The following is a 19,918-nucleotide window of genomic DNA, read 5'->3' on the forward strand; positions in this document are numbered from 1 at the left end:
GGTTCAAACCCACAAGCCATGAGATCATGACCTGAGCTGAAGTCAGACACTCAACCGACTAAGCCACCTGGATGCCCCTGTATGTGGGTTTTTAGATATCTTGAAAAGTTCTTTTTTTTTTTTTTAATTTATTTACTTATTTTGAGAAAGAGAGCATGAGAGAGAGAAAGAGAGTGAGCACACACATGTGAGTTGGGGAGGGGCAGAGAGAGAGGCAGAGACAGAATCTTGAGCAGGCTCCACACTGTCAGTAGGGAGGCTGACACGGGCTCGATCTCATGAACCATAAGATCATGACCTGAGGTGAAATCAAAAGTCAGATGCTTAACTGACTGGGCCACCCAGGTGCCCCCTGAAAAGTTCTTTCTTTTAAGGTTTCTTTCTTTCTTTCTTTCTTTCTTTCTTTCTTTCTTTCTTTTCCTTTATTTCTTTATTTCTTTCTTGCGGGGGGGGGGGTTGGGGGAGGCAGAGAGAGAGGGAGAGAGAGAATCCCAAGCAGGCTCCACACTGTCAGCACAGAGCCCGACATGGGGCTCAAACACCGGAACTGTGAGATTGTGACCTGAGCCGAAATCAAGAGTTGGTTGCTCAACAACGAACTGAGCCATCCAGGTGCCTCTGAAAAGTTCTTTATTTATTTATCTTCCTATGTGTTTTAACTATCTGGATGATAAAAGCTAGGCAATCAATTCATACCGATTTTTATATTGGTACGAAGAAGAAAATGTTAGTAATTGTATTTTCTAAGACACATCAAGATAACAGGAAGTTTGGATACTTTGGATAAATGTGCCCCATAAAATTGTATATCTTAGCTTCATAAAAGATGACAGCTTAAAAAATTCATAAAGGGAAGTTTTCTAAGATTTGAGTGATTTGGTTCATGTAAGAAATGGTAACATACACTGAAATACACATGTTGAAAAGTTGAGACTTTTATTTTCATATTACAATGTGTAAACGCTTTTATCTCAGAAGAAGTAATAGAGTTCATAATTAGAGCTAGAATATTGTATTTTAATTATCAATGCCAGAAATGTAACTTTGAAAGAAATAAAATAAACTTACTGTTGAGAAACCTATCCTGTGTGCAATCATTTCTACACATGTATCTTTATTTTCTCCCATTCAACTTACAGTAACGGCTACCACAACCTGATGGGATTATGATTCATCTTTAGCTGCTTTTAGGTATTTTCTTCAAAGTTTTACTAGGCATTTCTAGAAAACAGCCAAATGACTGAGCAGATTTTTAAGGTGCTATTCAGCGCTCTCGCCTTAATAACAAGATCTTACACTGACTAACTTGTCTAAATCACTATGTGGGGCTTAGCTGAGGATGTGTAAACAAGAGAAGGGCCTGGCACAAGATGGCAGAAAACTTGTACGTTCACACAGCCTCCACTCTCAGGGTAAGTGGTGCTATGCAAAGGATCAAAACACTGGCTGGTCCGGGGGGAGAGGCATCAAAGACAAGGCCTCAGCTTGCCTCTAGTTTGGACAAATGTTATATGCTGGCTGCGATGTGACCTAGGGTAAGGGACAGAGAGGGGTAGGTGGCTGAGGCCCGAAGTGATAATTGTGAGGATTCATGTTCCTGGGCTTCCTCTAGGCAGCTCTACCACACATGGTGAGCTAGATGCAGTGGGTGGCTGGAAGGATACAAGGCTTTCAGAACCCTACCCATTGCTATTATGTTCTGTGCACATACCTTATATTAGACATTAGCTTACACACATTACTCATACTACCTTTCGCAGTAGAGGGATCAAGGTTCAGAGCCATTTACCAAGTTACTTAGGACCACATAGCAGAAGGCAGTCTGTGCTCAACCCCAGGTCTGAGATGCAACACGATACGACCAAGATGCAACTCTGTCTTTTATTCTTGTCCTAATTGCACTGTTTCTAATAGTAAACATGAGTGAAAGAATACAAAACAAAATTTAATCTTCATTATTATTTTTTTTTTGTATTTCATCCCTATACTCAGGTTCATGTTATAAGGTTTAATTGGTTGCAATCCTTTTTGTGAACAACTTATATTTTTATTTCCTCCTAAGTGCATTTATTTGGTTCACTTTTCTGACTAAAGAAAATTGTCTCAAGCTTTCCATTCTAATAAATTTCAGCTTTTAATGGTGAGTAATTAAAACCTCCGTCATCAGTCATTTAAAATTTTTCAGGTTCACCGATTCATACGTAAACACTTCCCTTGGGAATCCTGATAAAGATGATGTTATGGCTTCAGATTGTGAGCCAAGGAGGTGCCGGTTCAAGTAAGGGCCTCACCCCCTGTGTAGGGGCTTTGCGTTTGCTGTAGACTCTCGGCAAAGCATGCTGGGTCCTGTTCTTGCATAAGAACACCATGAAAGACCACACCACCCGTGAGAGCCCTTAATGAAAATGTCCCAAGAATAATGCAGCTGTCTTGTTCCCTCTGGTACTGTCTTACAGTGCTGTTACTCTTTACTCAGACTACCACTGGGGGTGAACAAGAATACTATGAATATTATGAATCAGAGATCTGTTTTCCAGGCACTGCCATGAATATTAACCATGTTTCGGTTCTTGTACAAAAGTTTTCCCTTCCTTCATTCAGCATGTATTAATAACCACCACCACCCTGGCCCCACCCATGTGTGACCAGTGTTTTTATGCCTGAGGCTTCAGCAAGTAGCACAGCATAAAACAGTAATTCGTCATTAAACTTCTCTAAGCTACAGAACTTATTTTAGACCTTATTTTATATTTTAGAAGGGCAAGTCTGTCATGGACTTTACATCAGGCAAGGAGACACCATATCCTTGATACTGACTTGATGGTGATTGGGACACATCCTCATCCCCAAGCCGCTTCAGGGGTAGACACACAGCTGCATCATGGGTACTGGCAACTCCAGGGGGCGCCATGCACACGGGCTTCAGTGTGATGGGCACCTCCTGGAGTTAGCAGTGGGGCACCCACCCAGCAGTGAGTCGGGACAGGTAGGTCATGAAAGAGTTCTTAATGAGAAATGTGTGACTCCTGAAGACAACGCCACCGTTACAAATCAGCGAGGCAAAATTTGTACAGTGCTAATGAGTCTGAAGCCCAGTGCCTGATTGTCATGAGTCCAGATCCTGGCTTATCTGTGTGTCCCTTGGGGCAAGTTATTTAACTCCTCCAGGCCTTGATCTTGTCATCTGCACGTAAAGTTAATAGCCATCTCTACTCTATGGGGTTATTATGAGGATTAGGTAAATTAGTTATTTGTAAGGCATGTGGATGCTGCCTGGTACATAGTAAGTATCCTAGAAGTTATTTGTTACAAAAATTCAAAAACACTTTTGATTGATCATGCTGTTGGTGCTTAGTAAAATTAAATATGAATGACATGATCAAGATTGCCAGTAATTTCTTTCCCTGTTCCTAATTATTGAAGTAGTTATTGTTGCTGGAGTGCTGTTACTTAAAATTAGAGTAACTTTCTTTGTTGCACTGTTCCTAATAGAGAAAAAATGGAAACAACCTAGATGGGTTATTGGTGGGAGACTAGATAAACTGTGACAGATTCATAAAATATGATAATATACAGTGTTTAAAATAAATTAGCTCTACATGAAACAATAGGGATACATTTGTAAAACAATGTTAAATATTTAAAAACCCTAGAAGAATGTTACATGTACAGTATATACAATAAACTTTCATATAAAGTTTAAAAACTTTAAACTGTGAAGTATTTTGGATACAAACATACCTAGAAAAGGTGTAACAAAAACATAAACATGAAGGATTCACAATAATATCAAGGCAATGATTTAAAGAAGGAGGGAAAGGAAGGGAATTTGGCAAGAGCAAAAAAGGAGCTTCAGTTTTATCTGTAGCATTTTCATCCTCAAAAAGAATCCCCAAATTTCTGAAACAAATGTAGCAAAATCAGGTTGGAGGTTACCTTATTATATTGTCCTCTAATATTTTTATTTATATTTGAACATATTGATAATAAAAATAATAATTAACAGAATGCATTTAAATGCCAGACTGTAATTCTAAAGTTTCCACCCATGGATTTTATTACTGTTTCTAGTTAATTAAAAAAAAAAAAAAAAAAAAAGAAGAAGAAGAAAAATTTCAAAACATTAACATACCACCACTTGTGCTTCTCTTTCTTATGGATGGCCCTATTTCATGAGATTTACGGAGCGGTTTGGCACAAAGGCTGTAAAGAATGCATTTTCATTATTCTAGAAAGAATTTTAATCACCTATTGTACATCAGTGTTAATGAGAGCCATGTAGACAAATCCCTAAGCAGTCCTTTCAAGGGCTGGATTTTTTGCTCAGCCAAAATGCAAAAGTGCTCTCTTGCCTTCCTGGATAATTCTGCTCTGCAAAAGTGTTGTATGTTTTCTGGTGCTTCAAATGAAACAATATGGAACATTTATTTAGAGTGTTTTGCTTTGCAGACTTCTTCAGCGGAACAGCAAGGCAACTAATCATTCCTTTGAATCTATGTAATGAATTACACTTTGAATATGTTATTGATTGGTAGAACAAACAGCACCATGACCCAGATTTTCAGTCTTACATCATTGAGATGTGGCTGGTATGCTCCGAGTTTGGCAATTCTCTGTTCATTGTGTAAATTAACTGGGACAATGACCTGTGACTATAGAATTGCAGCTTTGCAGTTAAATATGCCATCAACCTTTTGATGTCCTATGTATAGTATATTATGTGTAAAATGGTCACCAAATTAATTGTGTCAGATATTGTCTACATTCTAACTAAAAAACAATTTTCATTGTCTGGAACATGAATGTTTATAGTAGATATATTTTAAGTACCTCAATTTCGATGCTCATTAGCATTGCTAAGATTATTAAACATGAAATTTATTTATACATTCTGTATTATTTATTGACCACTCACCATATACTGTTGGATCCTAGAGATAAAGTGATGACCAAGGCAATGCCATGCTCTCCAAATTGTTAATAATCTAATGGGTAATAGAGTCAAGAAAACAGGTCATTACAGTGAGATAAGTATTATATGTGGGATAAACAAAAGACATTAAAGAAGCACATCACAGGGAAACCCAGTCCTAGGAAGACAAGTTAAGAGATCAAGGAAGGCTTCCTGATGGTTGTGTCTATGCTGATCCTTCATTTGGAGACTGAGGAAGAATAGTCCAAACAGAGGAATCAGCACAAGGAAAAGCCCAGAGACAAGACAAGGGAAAGCATACTTTAGGCCAGATGTTCAGTTGTTTCTTTGGTATGAAGAGTCTTCAGTCGTCTGTGGTTATACCTCTTTGGAATTCCTAGCTCAGGTCATCCTAAGTATCGCCATTGGACACCAACCATTTGAAAGTCTTAGATTTGATCCTCAGCTCAATGCTCTGGCCCCTCCCAAAGATAATTACATCAGAATTTGGGGGGACTGGTCCCAGACATTGAAATTTTTAAAAATCTCTCAAGAAGATGGGAATATTCAGTGAAGTTGCGAATCACTAATTTACAAAATAAATTGAGAGGTGTGTTGATTTATCAAATGCGTAGGCAAGTAAGAAAGACAGAAATGCTGTGCGAGGTCATTGCCAAAATGACCTGGCTGGGAGGAAATAACCTTGGGGATCACATCTACCAGCTATGAATCTAAGTGCAAAACACTAAGAAATGTGACTCATATTCTAGAGCTGGCTCTTGACATATTCAGAGAGATAGCACTTCACACTTTTTTCAGTTCAATTATTTGTTCATTCCAAAACACTTAGCTAATCCTTAGTATATGTCAGTATGCTAAGTGCTGTGGATACATGTATGAGTAAGACAGTGATGTCTTACCATCCCCAAATTCCTAGTTTAGTGAAGAGACAATTTCTAAGTAATTGCAATCATGTGAAAAGACTTTTCAGAGCTGGGTACACATTACCCAGGGGGCAGTGGTATCAGACAAAATGGGAGAGAATAACTAAACTTTGCAGGATGAACAGGAATTAGCAATTCACTGAGAGAGATTTTTAGTGTGTTTGGAGCAAAGGATATGAGAAGCGTAGCATCCAAAATAAGGCTTGAAAACTGGGTTAGCTTACCAAAGGTCCAGGGACCTCTCCTTCCTTGTTGCCAACCAGACACGACCCACACCCTGACATTATCCATGTAGCTGGAAAGCTTTGTTTTACGAGTCTTCATAACATTGAAAAGGTCTTCACCTCCTATCGTGGTGACTGGAATAAGACCAATGGTAGAAATTAGGAGTTCAAAGTTCTAAGAGTGGCTCAGGGGTCTGTTGAGGTTCCTGAGGACCAGCTTAAGCACAGCTATAGTACTGAAGGTGTGTATCACTGGGTAGCCAACCTCTGAGATGGCCTCCAATGATCTCTGCCTCTTGGTATTCACATCCTTACAAAATTATTTCCCTTGAATATGGCTTGAACTTACCCTCTTCTAAAGAATCAAATAGGGCAGAAGTGTCATTTATGGTAATAGGCTATAAGAAAGACTGCAGGTCCCCCCCCCCACTGCCACCCCCTACCGCCCCCCCCCCCCACCCGCATTGTAGAGAGGACTGAGGCCTGCCAACAGCCATTCTCACTGAGCTTAGAAGCAGATCCCTCTTGGGGCACCTAGGTGGCTCAGTCGGTTAAGCATCCGACTTCAGCTCAGGTCATGATCTCACAGTCTGAGTTTGAGCCCCGCGTCAGGGTCTGTGCTTGTAGCTCAGAGCCTGGAGCCTGCTTCCAATTCTCTCTCTCTCTCTCTCTCTCTCTCTCTCTCTCTGCCACCCCCACTTTCACTCTGTCTCTCTCAAAAATAAATAAACATTAAAAAAATTAAAAAAAAAAGCAGATCCCTCTCCAGTCAGCCCTTCAGATATGACTACATCCATGGCTGACAACTTGGCTGCAATTGAGACATCTTGAATCAGAGGCACTCAGTTAAGCTGTGTCCAGATTCTTGACCCACAAAACTATGAGATAATAAATGCTTCTTTTTTTAAGCATCAATGTTTAGGATAATAATTATGTATTGTGCAGCAATACATAATGAATACAGTCACCATTCACTCAGGGTTTCTACATATTCACCATCCTCTAGGAAGACCTCACAGGTTGGCTCCAAAGAGCTATTATTATTAACAATCATGATTTCCTCTTGAAAAATAAGGCTTATCTCAGGCCTGAAATATGTAAAAATACAGATGAAAAACTAAGGGATTCCAAATCTGTTCTGATGCTATAGTCTTAAGAGGCAAGATGGTGAGGGTTTGGGGCAATATTCAGACCATGATCCTATGGCTCTTTTCCATCTGAGAATGACCCCTACTTCCTTTGTTTCCCATCACCCACACCCCACCAGAATATAATGTTCAGAGCATGTAACGTTCAAAGCTGAGCAAGCGCTCAGGATGGCGTCTTGGAATCTAACCGCAGATCAGCTGCCAAGCATAGGCCGTTGTCATTGAGCTGCCCTCATTTCATTTCTTTCTATTTTACCACAATACTGAAGTTTGGAATGATTTGGACTCTGTGTGTGTATGCAGCCTTTCTGGCACACCTTTCCTTTTATTTTTACATGATGTAATGTGTTTTCCTTGAAACGCTCATGAGAAAATGCTTTGCATGGTGATCTAAAATCCTGCCCAGGCTTCCTCTGGCATAGAAACCAATCCGAAAAGCCAAAATGTACAATAAAAACACGTCGGTCTTGGACACAACTCATTTGTCTAATTAAACTTTTGATAAGGAACAGTAAAAAATACATCATACGGTAATAATTTAGAATCCTTCTAAATAGGCAGTTTAGAACCTTTAGAACGTGTGTTCAGAACCTAACCCCTTTCTTCTTACCTTCATAACACAGGAGAAGAAAACCTCCTGGCAATTTTACGACGAAGGTGGTGGAAGTATATGATCCTGGGACTCATCGACCTGGAAGCAAATTACCTGGTGGTCAAGGCCTACCAGTACACGACTCTGACCAGCATCCAGGTACTGGCGACTCTTCTGTTCTTCGCAGCTGCCTCTGTTTCCGGATGTAGTTTCCTTTCAGCTGAGTCACCTGGGAATCTGAATACTCCTCTAGAAGTGTTACAAGAGGAAAATTGGGTGTATAAAAAATAACTTGAGCTTTATTTCTATGTCTTATTAGTTTTTCTCAATTCAAATGTAATTGGATATCTTTTTCCTCTTTGTTCTTAATAGACCATAAGGATTGACAACGTAGGAAAATATTTTCTAGCTATGAATAGGAGCAACTAATCTTATGTCAGTAGGAGAGTTATTAATAAGCATAAAAAGAGCTATTTTAAGCTATTTAGAACATGTTCATGGACTTTGATTAAGTAATCACAGGGCTTGATAATTTTTTCTTTTAGCTTTCTTTAATGAGGAGGTTTTGCAACCTGAAGGGACAGAATTTCTTGTAAAAGAGTAAGACATAAATGCCTAAATAGCGTTATTCATGAAGATAATCACTGTGTCCTTCCTTCCTCCCTCCCTCTCTTTTTCTTTTATGCACATGCATACACACAATTGCAAATTTAACTTGGGTTTTCACAATTTGCACCAGGCACCACTTACATTCTTCATTACACCATAAATAATAAGTTTGCCTACTTTTGTTTCACCCTCATTTCTCCTTTTACGGCAATATTATGAATTCTGTAGTCATTCCAAAGCTCCGGGATGAAAACAAAACATTATTCATATAACAGTTTACTTAGACTTGATGCCACAACAACATTCATGCCATTCTAATAATTTGCTTAGAAACAACAATAACAAAAATGAAGAAACAAACAAGCAAACCAACCCCCTAAACAAACTGAGATTATATGGACTGAATGGGAAGCTATCTAGAATGGGTTTAGATGGGGCTACAGGCTTCTTCCCACACGCCCATTGAGAGACAGAAAGGATGCTTGTCTAGACCCCTTGAAGAAAAGTCCAGAGCTCTGATTGGACCACAATGATAACAGGGAGATGCTGGGACCTAATTGGCTTAAACTTGGACTCCCCAACGCAATACAGGATGAGATTTTTCTGATTGACTCATGTTTTTCAATAGGAGTACCACTGGCATTTTAGGGGGACAATTTTTCATGATTTGGGTCCCTTTCCTACTTTATTGGTCATTTAATATTCCTATCCCTTGACCACTAAATGCCAACAGCATCTTTTTCAGTCGTTATAACAACCAAAAGTGTCCCTGCGGATTTCCAAATGCCCTCTGGCAGAGAGGTATCATGTCTGCTTGAGGATCACTGGCGCATCAATCAGCACTCATTCCTGGAGTCAGGGTGGGAGCAATCCCACTGTGGGAGAGGAGAGGTGGACAGATGCTGGAAATCAGCTGTAGAGCCTCTGTGCCCAGCTTAACTCTTACTCACCTCAACAAGCCCCACAGCGACAACTGATATCTCTCTTTTGTGCTCCCATGGCACTTTGTCTTCTAGCTCTGTCTGTAGTCTGTCTTACCTAAGAATGGTGTTTATTACCTCAGAATGATGCCTTACCTGAGAATGATTCCTACCTAATCCACCAAACTGTGAGGTTTTTTGTCACCGCAAGACTGATTTCTTGCTCACCTTTGACTTTCTGGTACCTGGTAGAAAACCCAGCACATGCCAGGTACTCAATAAATGTTCAAAGAAGTTAATTCACCTGCACTTATTTCTAGTATTTGGGGGCATAGAGATTCCCAGCAGTTCTCTACCTAAATGTAGAGACCTCCAGAATGTCCATACAGATGTGGTGGGACAACGAAGAGACAAATGTTAGCTTTGTGGCAGAACTGCGCCCATTAGCCTAGAATCAAAAACTAGAAATGAGCCTAGGGGAGTATGAGGAGAATTCACCCTTTGAAAATATAGTTGACTTTTTGTTTTTTTTTTTTTCTTTCAAGCATTGAAAAGTCACAACCAATTGCTGGTTTCTTATGGGGCTTTTTCCAAAAAATTTTTAAAGTTTATTTATTTTGAGAGAGAGAGAGAGAGAGAGTGTGTGTGTGTGTGTGTGTGCACAAGCTGGGTAGGGGCAGAGAGAGGGGAGGAGAGAGACCCCCAAGCAGGCTCCCAGCTTTCAGCACACAGCCTGATGCAGGGCTCAAACTCATGAACCATGAGATCATGTCCTGAGATGAAATTAAGAGTCGAATGTTCAACCAATTAAGCCACCCAAGCTCTCCCTTCAAAATTTTCATTTTGTTTGTGAACAGTGACAATTTATTCTTAACAACAGGTCCCCTGGTGTTCAGGTGTTTAGTTCAACCCATGTCATACACCGCCATCCAAATCCATCCTGCCAGCTCTCTCAAATTAGTTGTTTAACACCTATTCAATGCTCCATTCTATGAAAAAGTTTATCTTAACTCTGTAGAGAGAAAGAAAAATAATAATTCTACTGAAATATCAGTTGGTCTTCATTGTAATTTAGTTAGCAACAGATAGCAGAAAGAAAAAAGCAAGTTGAAGCTAACAATTCTAGAATTATTTTTGCCACCTACAACAAATAAACTTATTAAATAACAATAAATGGTCAGAACAGAAGGAGGCATTTGTTCTGGGAACCATGTCTGTACTGCTGTTTAGTAAGTTAATTTACTTGGTAGAACTAACAAAGATCAATAATTTTCCCTTGATTCTATAATTTTTATTTTTGTCAGCCACTCACAGAATTCACACACATTTATTACTGGATGGGTTTGTATGTAGAACCCAGAAAGAACATCACTATTGTGGACAATTGTTTTCTCTTCCATTGGATAAGGAAACATAGGCATATACAATCATTGAGTAGCTCTCCACTTTTCTGAATGTTATTGTATATATAGTATTGTCTCCTGCTACCTTTGGTGATGGGTTCAGAGCATGACTCGTGGGATCTTCATTCTTGAAAATTACACCAAGCATGAGAAAATGTTAGATTTGTTTGATTTTTCTGTGTATACATATATTGTTTTGAAACTTTCTTTCAGCTTAAATTGGCCACCTCCCGTTTTCTTTTGGAGTTTGCCATAAATTAATTCAGCTTATAATAAGCTTATAAAACCTTTATATAAGGTTTTATATATAAAAACCTTATATAAATATAAATATTTATATTTATAATATAATAATATTTATAAATATATAAATATAAATATATATAAAGGTTTTATACAAAAACACCAAGTATGGCAAGAGAACAGATGCCTAAGTGCTACAGTTTCCAAAGGAGGCAGAGATGATGTTTATCTCCAAAGGCAAGGAAGTATCCATTCCTGTGGTCTATAAAATTGGATAAAGTGTAGAGAGGATAAAATGTGGGTATAGCTTTGCACCTGGAGTGAAGAGCATGACAGAGTTTGGGGGAAGGAAACCCAATGAATATGATTGGAGAGCAGCTGTTCCAGTTTGATTCATCTAGTCACTTAAAAAATAATAACTGAATACTTCTACGTTCAAGACGTCGTATTAAGTGGTGAACAAAGTTGTGAGCAAAACCAGACACCCTCTGTATTCTCATGGAGCTTCCACTCAGATGGGGAAGGCAGGCTTTGGTCAAATAATCAAGGGAATGGATGTATAGTTATAACGAGGGATAAATGTTCTCAAGGAAAGTGTTCTATTAGAACGGTTGTCAAAACAACCTGACCTCAACTGGGGAGTTGGGGAAAATTTTCCCAAAGAATTGATAGTGGGGCTGAGATCTACAAGAGGAGTGGAAAGGGGTCCAAGCAAAGAAGACAATGTGCTCAACGCCCTGTGTGGGAAGGGCTGTGGCAAGGATGAAGTTGTGGACAAGGTCATGTGGCTGGACACGGAGAATGAAGAGTGGTACAAGATGGCCTGGAAAAGGAGGCAGGGGCCAGACTATGAGTCGTGATGTCCAGGTCAAGGGTTTGATTCTTTAGGCCAAGTGCCAGGGGAATCCAAATGTGAGTTTTTAAGAAAACTTGGGCTCTGGTGTAGAAAACAGATTGAAGCAATGGATTCTCATCAATAGAATAGAGGACGAGAGGAATGTAGAGCTGAAACTCTAAGTTGAGGCCATGTTATGAGAGGTCTTCAATGGCAGGATAAAGAGTGTGACTTCATTCTATAGGTAACAGAGAGCCATGAGAGTTTCTGAGGAAAGAAATGATAGGATGTGACCCAGTAGGCTTTTTTCAAAGCACTTCTGTTTTAGCAAGACAGCCTTCATTAATAGTTGGCAGAGCACCAAATACTTTCGTTTCCTGATTCTCTTAAAAACAGAGACATAAAACAAAAAGACATGAAGAGCCTCTCTTTGCTTTCTCCTCCTGCCCTTTCAGTACATTCACCAAACGTAGGGTTAAATGTCACAAACAACTGATACATGAAAATTGAGAGGAAAAATATACATTTTTCAATTTTTTTAACATTTATTTATTATTGAGAGACAGAGCATGAGCATGGGCAGAGAGAAGGGGAGACACAGAATCCAAAGCAGACTCCAGGCTCTGAGCTGTCAGCACAGACCCTGATGGGGGCTCAAACTCACAAACTGCGAGATCATGACCTGAACTGAAAGTCAGACGCTCAACCGACTGAGCCACGCAGGCACCCTGGAAAAATATTTTTTTGAAATGATTATAGACTCACAGGGAATTGCAAAAGTACAGAGTTCTTTGCACCATTCACAAGCTTTCCCTAACGGTGACATGGTATATGACTTTAGTATAATGTCAAACCAGGATATTGATATTGGTACAATACGGTTAACTAGACTACAGACCTTGTTCAGTTTTCAACCTCTTTTCCTTCATGTGTGTGTGTGTGTGTGTGTGTGTGTGTGTGTGTGTGTAGTTCTGTGCAATTTGGTCCCACATGTAAGTTTGTTTAAACACTACCACAAACAGAATACAGAACTGCCCAATTACCACATAAGAACTCCCTTGTGCTATCCCTGTGAAGTTTTACCCAACCCACCACTGCCATCCTGGTCATCAGGCAACCATTAATCTGTTCTCCATCTATATGATTTTGTCGGCAGGAGGGTGCTATGTAAAATGGAATTATGCACTATTTAACCTCTTGAGACTGTTTTCCTTTCCAACTACGCATAATGTCTTTAAGTGCATCCAGATTGTTGCATGTATCAATATATTATTCCTTTTTATTGCTGAGTAGTAGTCCATGGTCCAGATATACCAGGGTTTGTTTAACCATTCACCTGTTGAAAGCCATTTGGGTTGTTTTCATTTGGAGCTTTTACAAAGAAAGGTGCTATGAACATTCACTTGCAAGTTTTTGTGTTAACACAAGGTTTCATTTCCCTGGGATAAATGCCCAAAAGTGCAATTGCTAGATCATATAGAAAGTGCCTGTTTGGTTTCAGAAACCGGCAAACAACTTTGCAGTGTGGTTGTCCCGTTTTACATCCCCTCCCGCAATGTAGGAGAGATTGGTCGGTCTCCATCTTCGCACCCTCATGAGCACTCGGTGTCATCATTATTTTTCATTTTAGCCATTCCAAAAAGTACATGGTGATACTTCATCACGGTTTTCATTTATAATTCCCTAGGGGCTAATAATGTTGAACGTCTCTTGGAAAAAAAAAACTTTAACTTTGCCTTTATAGTCGGAAGCTAAAGAAAGTTAACAACGGCAAAAGAGGTAACATATTAAGGAAAAAGATGATGGAAGAGAGACACTGAAGTGAAGAAATCCAGCTGTTCCCTTTATTATAAAAGAAAGAGATTTATAAGGATTGTATTCTAAAGACACATTTGTGGGTTTGCATCTCTTGACTTGTGGAGAATGAATAGATTGTACTTGTGACTTTGAGAAAGATTAGCAATGACATTTGGATAAATTCTAAAAGCTATGCTATTTTTATAACGGTGCTATATGAACCATTCCAGTAGAAATACCAGCTTTACAACTTCTCGCCTAAAGATTATTCATCTTTTTTCAGCCACGTAGTACTAAAATGCAAACAGATGAAACTAGTGCTTCTGTGAAAGAAGAAGAAAGCTGGTCTCTTCAAATGTGGTATTTGGTAACTAAAATTAACTCACATTGGAAACGACTTACGGTACTCTTGCTGGTAGCCATGCTGAAGGGTCTATCCTCTAACACATCCCCTCCTTCACACGGTGCATACTTCAGAGCCCTTTCCATTCTTCAAGCAGTTGACATCGGGAGCAAAGCACGAGAAAGAAATACCTCTAGCCCTGGTTGTCTGCTTTCTGTTCACTCCTCTGATTCAGGCACATTAGGACAGGATGATACAGAATGCAAGCCAGCCTCCCCTGTGCACAGCGCAACGTCCAACCCTGAGACTAATTCTACAGAGCATACGCATGCAGCATGGGCATGTAACACACACATCATGCTACAGCACATGCACAGCACATGTGTAACATACACAACATGCTACCGCATCCACACGTAGCAGTTTGTCTCATCGCTTTACATCACTCTCAGGCCTTTGTGGGTCTTCTCTTTGTGTATCAGACTTAAGGTAAGTTATATCAGACACAAAGAAAGGCTGGGTAGTGTGTACCTTGTTATGTCTAAAATTTAAGTTGTGTGAATAGACTTGCCCTACCGACGTGTTTATTGATTAAAAAATGCCTGTGCTGTGGCTAGAGGTTCAGGGTGCAACTACAGACCAGACTCCAGCCCTGCTGTGGGGCAGTGGGCAGCTGCGTTAACAGTTAGGATATGACGTGGCAGTGCGATGAAGAAAGTATGCCTTGTTTAGTGGAGACAGGAGAGTGATACTGCTCATCCCCAGGAGTCACATAGCTGGGGTCCCATAGTCCAGAAGTTATGATACATGAGACAAAGTCACTAAACTTCTTATTTGTAGCCAACTTGAATTTCCGCCCTGTGGATGAGCCCAGAGACAAAGCACGCCTATGCACATTAGAAACAGTTTCATGGGCTTGAGTTTACGATTATGAGCTCAGCTTTTAAGAGTGTATTTCCTTCTTTCCCCTTGCTGTTTTTACCTGTCCCTGGTGCAAGACTGTGGCAGTTTATGACTATTCAGGAGATATTTTAAAGTGCGTTTAAAAGCAAAGCTTTAAAAGCAGACAAAGTTCTTGCCTTAAAGGGAATACAATATTCTGAATGTCTTTCAGTTTTCTTAGATCTGGACTTTTTATTCTCATGATTGTAGAAATAAATATGCAACACTTCAAATCTAAATATTTGATTGAGCACTGCAGGTTTCCCATCAGCCTTTTATCCTGAGAGAGAATATAGACCTTTGCCCATCACCAGAGGGACTATCTTCAATCTCTCCTTAGTTCCATGACTATGCCCATCCCTGAACCTGTCTTTAAATGTGTTCTGTAGGGGCTCCTGGGTGGCTCAGTCTGTTAAGCACCTGACTTCAGCTCAGGTCAAGATCTAGCAGTTCGTGAGTTCAAGCCCTGCATTGGGCTCTGGGCTGACAGCTCAGAGCCTGCAGCCTGCCTTGCATTCTGTGTCTCCCTCTCTCTCTGCCCCTTCCCACTCATGCTCTGTCTCTTTGTCTCTCTCTCTCTCTCTCTCAAAAATAAATAAACATTAAAAAATTTTAAAAAATGTGTTTTGTAGAACTGCCTTCTACAGAAGAGAGCTTTCATATTATACTTCATTGACTTGGGCTCCATGGGCTGGCCCTTCAGATGCCACAGACAAAGGCATTGGGAAACAAGAGAGCACCTGTCTCCCTCGCTTCCACTGTAGTCTCAGCCCTGCTTGCAGGAAAGGAAAACACACATTGGATCTTGTCTTCACTCTCTTTGTTTCTTCAGCTTCCCTTTTCTTATGGTAACTGCCATTTTCTACTTTTTATGATAGTTGTGTTTTTTTACATATTTCTCCCCCCGCCCCTCTCCTCACCCCCGCCGCCACATGTCTATAAGGATCTTGAAGGTGGGACCTGAGTACCTGGTACACAATAAGCACTGAATACATTTCTGATGTTTGAATAAATGCAGATGCTATTCATCTTTGTTTCCTGCACAAGATCATGTACACATAGATGCCAAAATGTATGAAATACTTGAATACATAAGTTAAGGAATGAAAGGATTAATTTCTAAAGGTGAGTTATGTGGCAAGACAGCACAAATGACCTTTAGTAGTTTTATTATCAGTAAGTTTATTTATTCATGCATTTCTCAGATATGGAACTCTAAACACCTCTTAAGTATTCTATTATTCTCTGGGGATATAAAGATGATGAAAAAACTGTCCCAGGTCTCAAGAAGCTCAAGTGTTTTGTTTGTTTGTTTGTTTGTTTGTTTGTTTTAATATATGAAATTTATTGTCAAATTGGTTTCCATACAACACCCAGTGCTCATCCCAAAAGATGCCCTCTTCAATACCCATCACCCACCCTCCCCTCCCTCCCACCCCCCCACCAACCCTCACTTTGTTCTCAGTTTTTAAGAGTCTCTTGTGCTTTGGAAGAAGCTCAAGTGTTATAGGCATTGCCTCAATACAGATTCACTCATGCTATTCTTAGATGTTCAAAGCATCTACATCTTCTTTATATCCTATAATCAATCTAATCTTTTCAGTGAACCTTCCCCCCCAATGCCCTCAAGCTGGCTAAATAGCAGTGGGTGCAGGGGAAGGTCTGATTCATTATAAAAACTACTAATTTCTTGCAGTTAAAAGTTTTTCTTTGGATAGCTGAGTTGCTTTTGGACAAACGCTCAGAAGTCCCTTCTTCCATACTCGCTTCTGAGATGGTGTGTGAGTGGGTCTGTAGTGTGACCTGGTGACCTGGGACCTTGTTGGTCCTTTGGCTGCTTTCCACCATAAGGCAGCCCCCCAGTTGTTGGGTGTACACTTGCTGGATTGAATACGCACTCTGTGCCTGGCATTCTGCTGGCCTCTGCTGTTCACTGTGTCCCCCAGCAGTCTCCCTCTCCTTGCCGACTGCCCCTCTGATCCCCGTTGATGCTGCGGGCCTCTAGGTATCTGGCCGTGAGGGCATTTGGTCTCCAGCCTTGATGGTCCCTGCCATATGGAACCTCTCACCCCACCCCAGGGAAGCCAGCCTTCACCCCTTTGCAGAGCACTAAGACTTCTGGCAAAACAGGAGCCGAAAAGGATTCTGGGAGTTAGAGTGCTCTCTGCTAACAACGCTTCACCTTCTGTTCCCTGCAGCCTCTTCAGGTTGGTGTGGCTGTCCCAAAAGGAAACCATTGCTTTGCTTTCAGTGTCCTCTCTAACTATCTAGTATTTTTTCTCCCTCTGGGACTGCAATCCCAAGAGAGGCACCTCTGGACACACGTGACTCAACACTCATTTCTCCTATGTTAATTTCCTTTTCTCTTCCCATAGTCCATGGTGGGAGAGACAAGCTTCCCATCCTCTTCCTCTTTAGCATGGACTCTTTGTTTCAAATCCTCCTTCCAAGGAAGAATTACAGAATTTAGAATCTCTTCTCTGTCCATGAACCTGACTCTAGACCTTTCTTTGCTAAAGAAGTCAGGAAAGTCAGCTTGGTGTTTGAAACCTGATGAATGACCTCTCTGTTCTAATAAAGGACTTGTTGTCTTTTTCTTCATGGCTCGGTTTTAAATGGGGCATGATTGAAGGGGGAAAACTAAATTTCCAAAAAAAAAAAAAATTATCCTATTTTGCTGGAAGACAGATGTATAGACAAATTACAGTGTGAGCAGTAGTAGTGAAATGGAGCTACACACAAATGCTACCGGATTACAGAGAGGAGGGACTGAAGCCACCAGTGACAGAGAGGACGTTCTGGAGGGGACAATTCAGTGGAGTCTCTAAACCTAGGTTTTACTGACAGCATGAATCCCACAGTAAAATGGGGCCGCTTGGTTCCCTGGTGTCAGCTCCAGTGACTCAGGTAGACAGGTTATAAGTAAGTGAGATGCCCTTATATGTTTGTTTTCTGTCTGAGCATCAGTTTTCCCATTTACAAGGATTTAAAAACCTGCCTCCTGGTGTGGTCCTGTGTGTGCAAATGTAACACTGCATTCAATGGTCCTGGTTTCCCCACTGCCCCAGGCAAAAATAATGCAACAAACAATATATTTTTCTGATCCTGCCATCACCTCTAACACCTTCCTCAGTGAAGTTCCTCTGTCCTTCCCACAGACATAACTCTCACTGGTCTTCCAACATTCTTAGACTTGTCTGAGATCCCTGTGACAGTTAGTCGCCAAGCCAGGACACCTACCACTTTAGCCATGCCTCCAACATGTGGTAGTTGCTCAATAAATAACCAGCTCCTTTTACTCACATAGTTTCCACTTTGTGTATTCTTTCCATTAATCCCATCTGAGAAAACCAGTCCACACTCTCACTCTTGGGCAGCAAACTGAAGAAAAGCAATGACAAATGTACAGTTGTGTACAAAGTGATCCAGGTGAAAGACTGCTTGAGACACAAAGAGGAGGTTAGGAAACCAACATTTCAATTAGCTTTGCCACTGATTGATTACTGTATTACCTCATGTAAGACCATTTGCCAGTCAATAAAAGTGAAACCTCATAAAGATGAATGAGATCGCTTCTAGGTACAAACAAAATTCTTCCAACCCACTCTGGTTGGGAGTGAAAACTTCAGGGGAAACTGTACAAACAAATATGGTAATGTCCTACTTGGAATCATGTTTTCACAGCACTAGGGGCTAAACAAACCTTAAAGCCATGCTTGACATGTAAAATCAAGAGAATTTTCTCCTGTGGTACAGATGCACCACCTTTTTTGCAATGAACATGTTCCTGAAATACTCTTTGTAAATAAATTTGTATAAATGATTTATATTTTTAACACACTGGGAAATGTACAGTGTATTTCTTGTAAATTGAAAAATCATTTTGTAGTATGAATAGTCACTATATTTGTTTCTATAGGTATTCTTTCCAATATACTAAGTTTGTGAAAAGTGAAACACTCTTATAGTTCAATATTATACCACACAAACAAGATTCATCTTTTCAGAATTAATGGCCAAAATGCCTATCTTATTTAGTGGATAAGAGTGAATAGGGCAAAAGGGAAGACATAGGAAGCTCAGCCTTGGATATCCCCAAGGCTTCAATATATTCACACACAGAGATTAATCTGTTAACCACTGCCCGCCTTACACCTCCCAAAAGTGCAAGCTGTCCACAGAAGAGAATTGGTGGAATTGTGGGTAAATGGACACTTTTTAAAAATGCTTTACTTATTAATTTTGAGAGAGAGAGAGAGCACAAGTGGTGGAGGGGCACAGACAGAGGGAGAGAGAATCCCAAACAGGCTCAAAGCTGTCAACACAGAGCCTGATGTGGGGCTCCATCCCACGAACAGTGAGATCATGACCTGAGCCGAGATCGAAAGTCAGGCGCTTAACCCAGGAGCCCCCAAATGGACACTTCTAATCAATGTTTTCACTCATTTAAAAAGGAATTGCAAATAGATTTAGTGAGCACCTCTAAATTGTGTTTGTGGGTGTGTGTGTGTGTAAGAGAAAAAGACAGGGATACAGAGGACGGAGAAAACAAGACTGAAACAAAGAAAGTATGGTATTGAAAGCAGGTCTTCTAATGGCCAAGTAAATAAAATTTCAAAACTCAAATTTTTCTGTACTTTCAAAAGTTATGACTTATAAGCCTTAAAAGAAACTAACTAAATTTTTAAAAGTCAGGCTGTTCCAGTATGGTTAGGCTATTTCACTACTGGGCATTTACGCAAAGAACACAAAAACACTAATTTGAAAGATATATGCACCCTTTTGTTTAGTGCAGCATTATTTGCAATAGCCACGGTATAGAAACAATATAAGTACCCATCAATAGGTGAATGATAAAGGAGATGTGGTATACACACACACACACACACACACACACACACTGGAATATTACTCACCTGTAAAAAAGAATGAGATCTTGCCATTTGTTTCGTGTATGGACCTCAAGGGTATTATGCTGAGTGAAATAAGTCAGACAGAAAGACAAG

General features: G+C 40.2%; 1 protein-coding gene across 1 annotated transcript in view; it reads left to right on the top strand.

Annotated features, from left to right (window-relative positions):
• The window catches only part of SLC35F1 (solute carrier family 35 member F1), a 407,965-nt gene that overhangs the window by 320,776 nt on the left and 67,271 nt on the right, over nucleotides 1–19,918 (top strand). Inside the window, exon 3 of the mRNA XM_030316237.1 lies at nucleotides 7,852–7,979. Coding sequence (XP_030172097.1) covers nucleotides 7,852–7,979 — 128 coding nt within the window. The remainder of the gene's footprint in view (nucleotides 1–7,851; nucleotides 7,980–19,918) is intronic.

Source organism: Lynx canadensis, chromosome B2 (assembly GCF_007474595.2).
Source record: "Lynx canadensis isolate LIC74 chromosome B2, mLynCan4.pri.v2, whole genome shotgun sequence".
NCBI classification, from domain to species: domain Eukaryota; kingdom Metazoa; phylum Chordata; class Mammalia; order Carnivora; family Felidae; genus Lynx; species Lynx canadensis.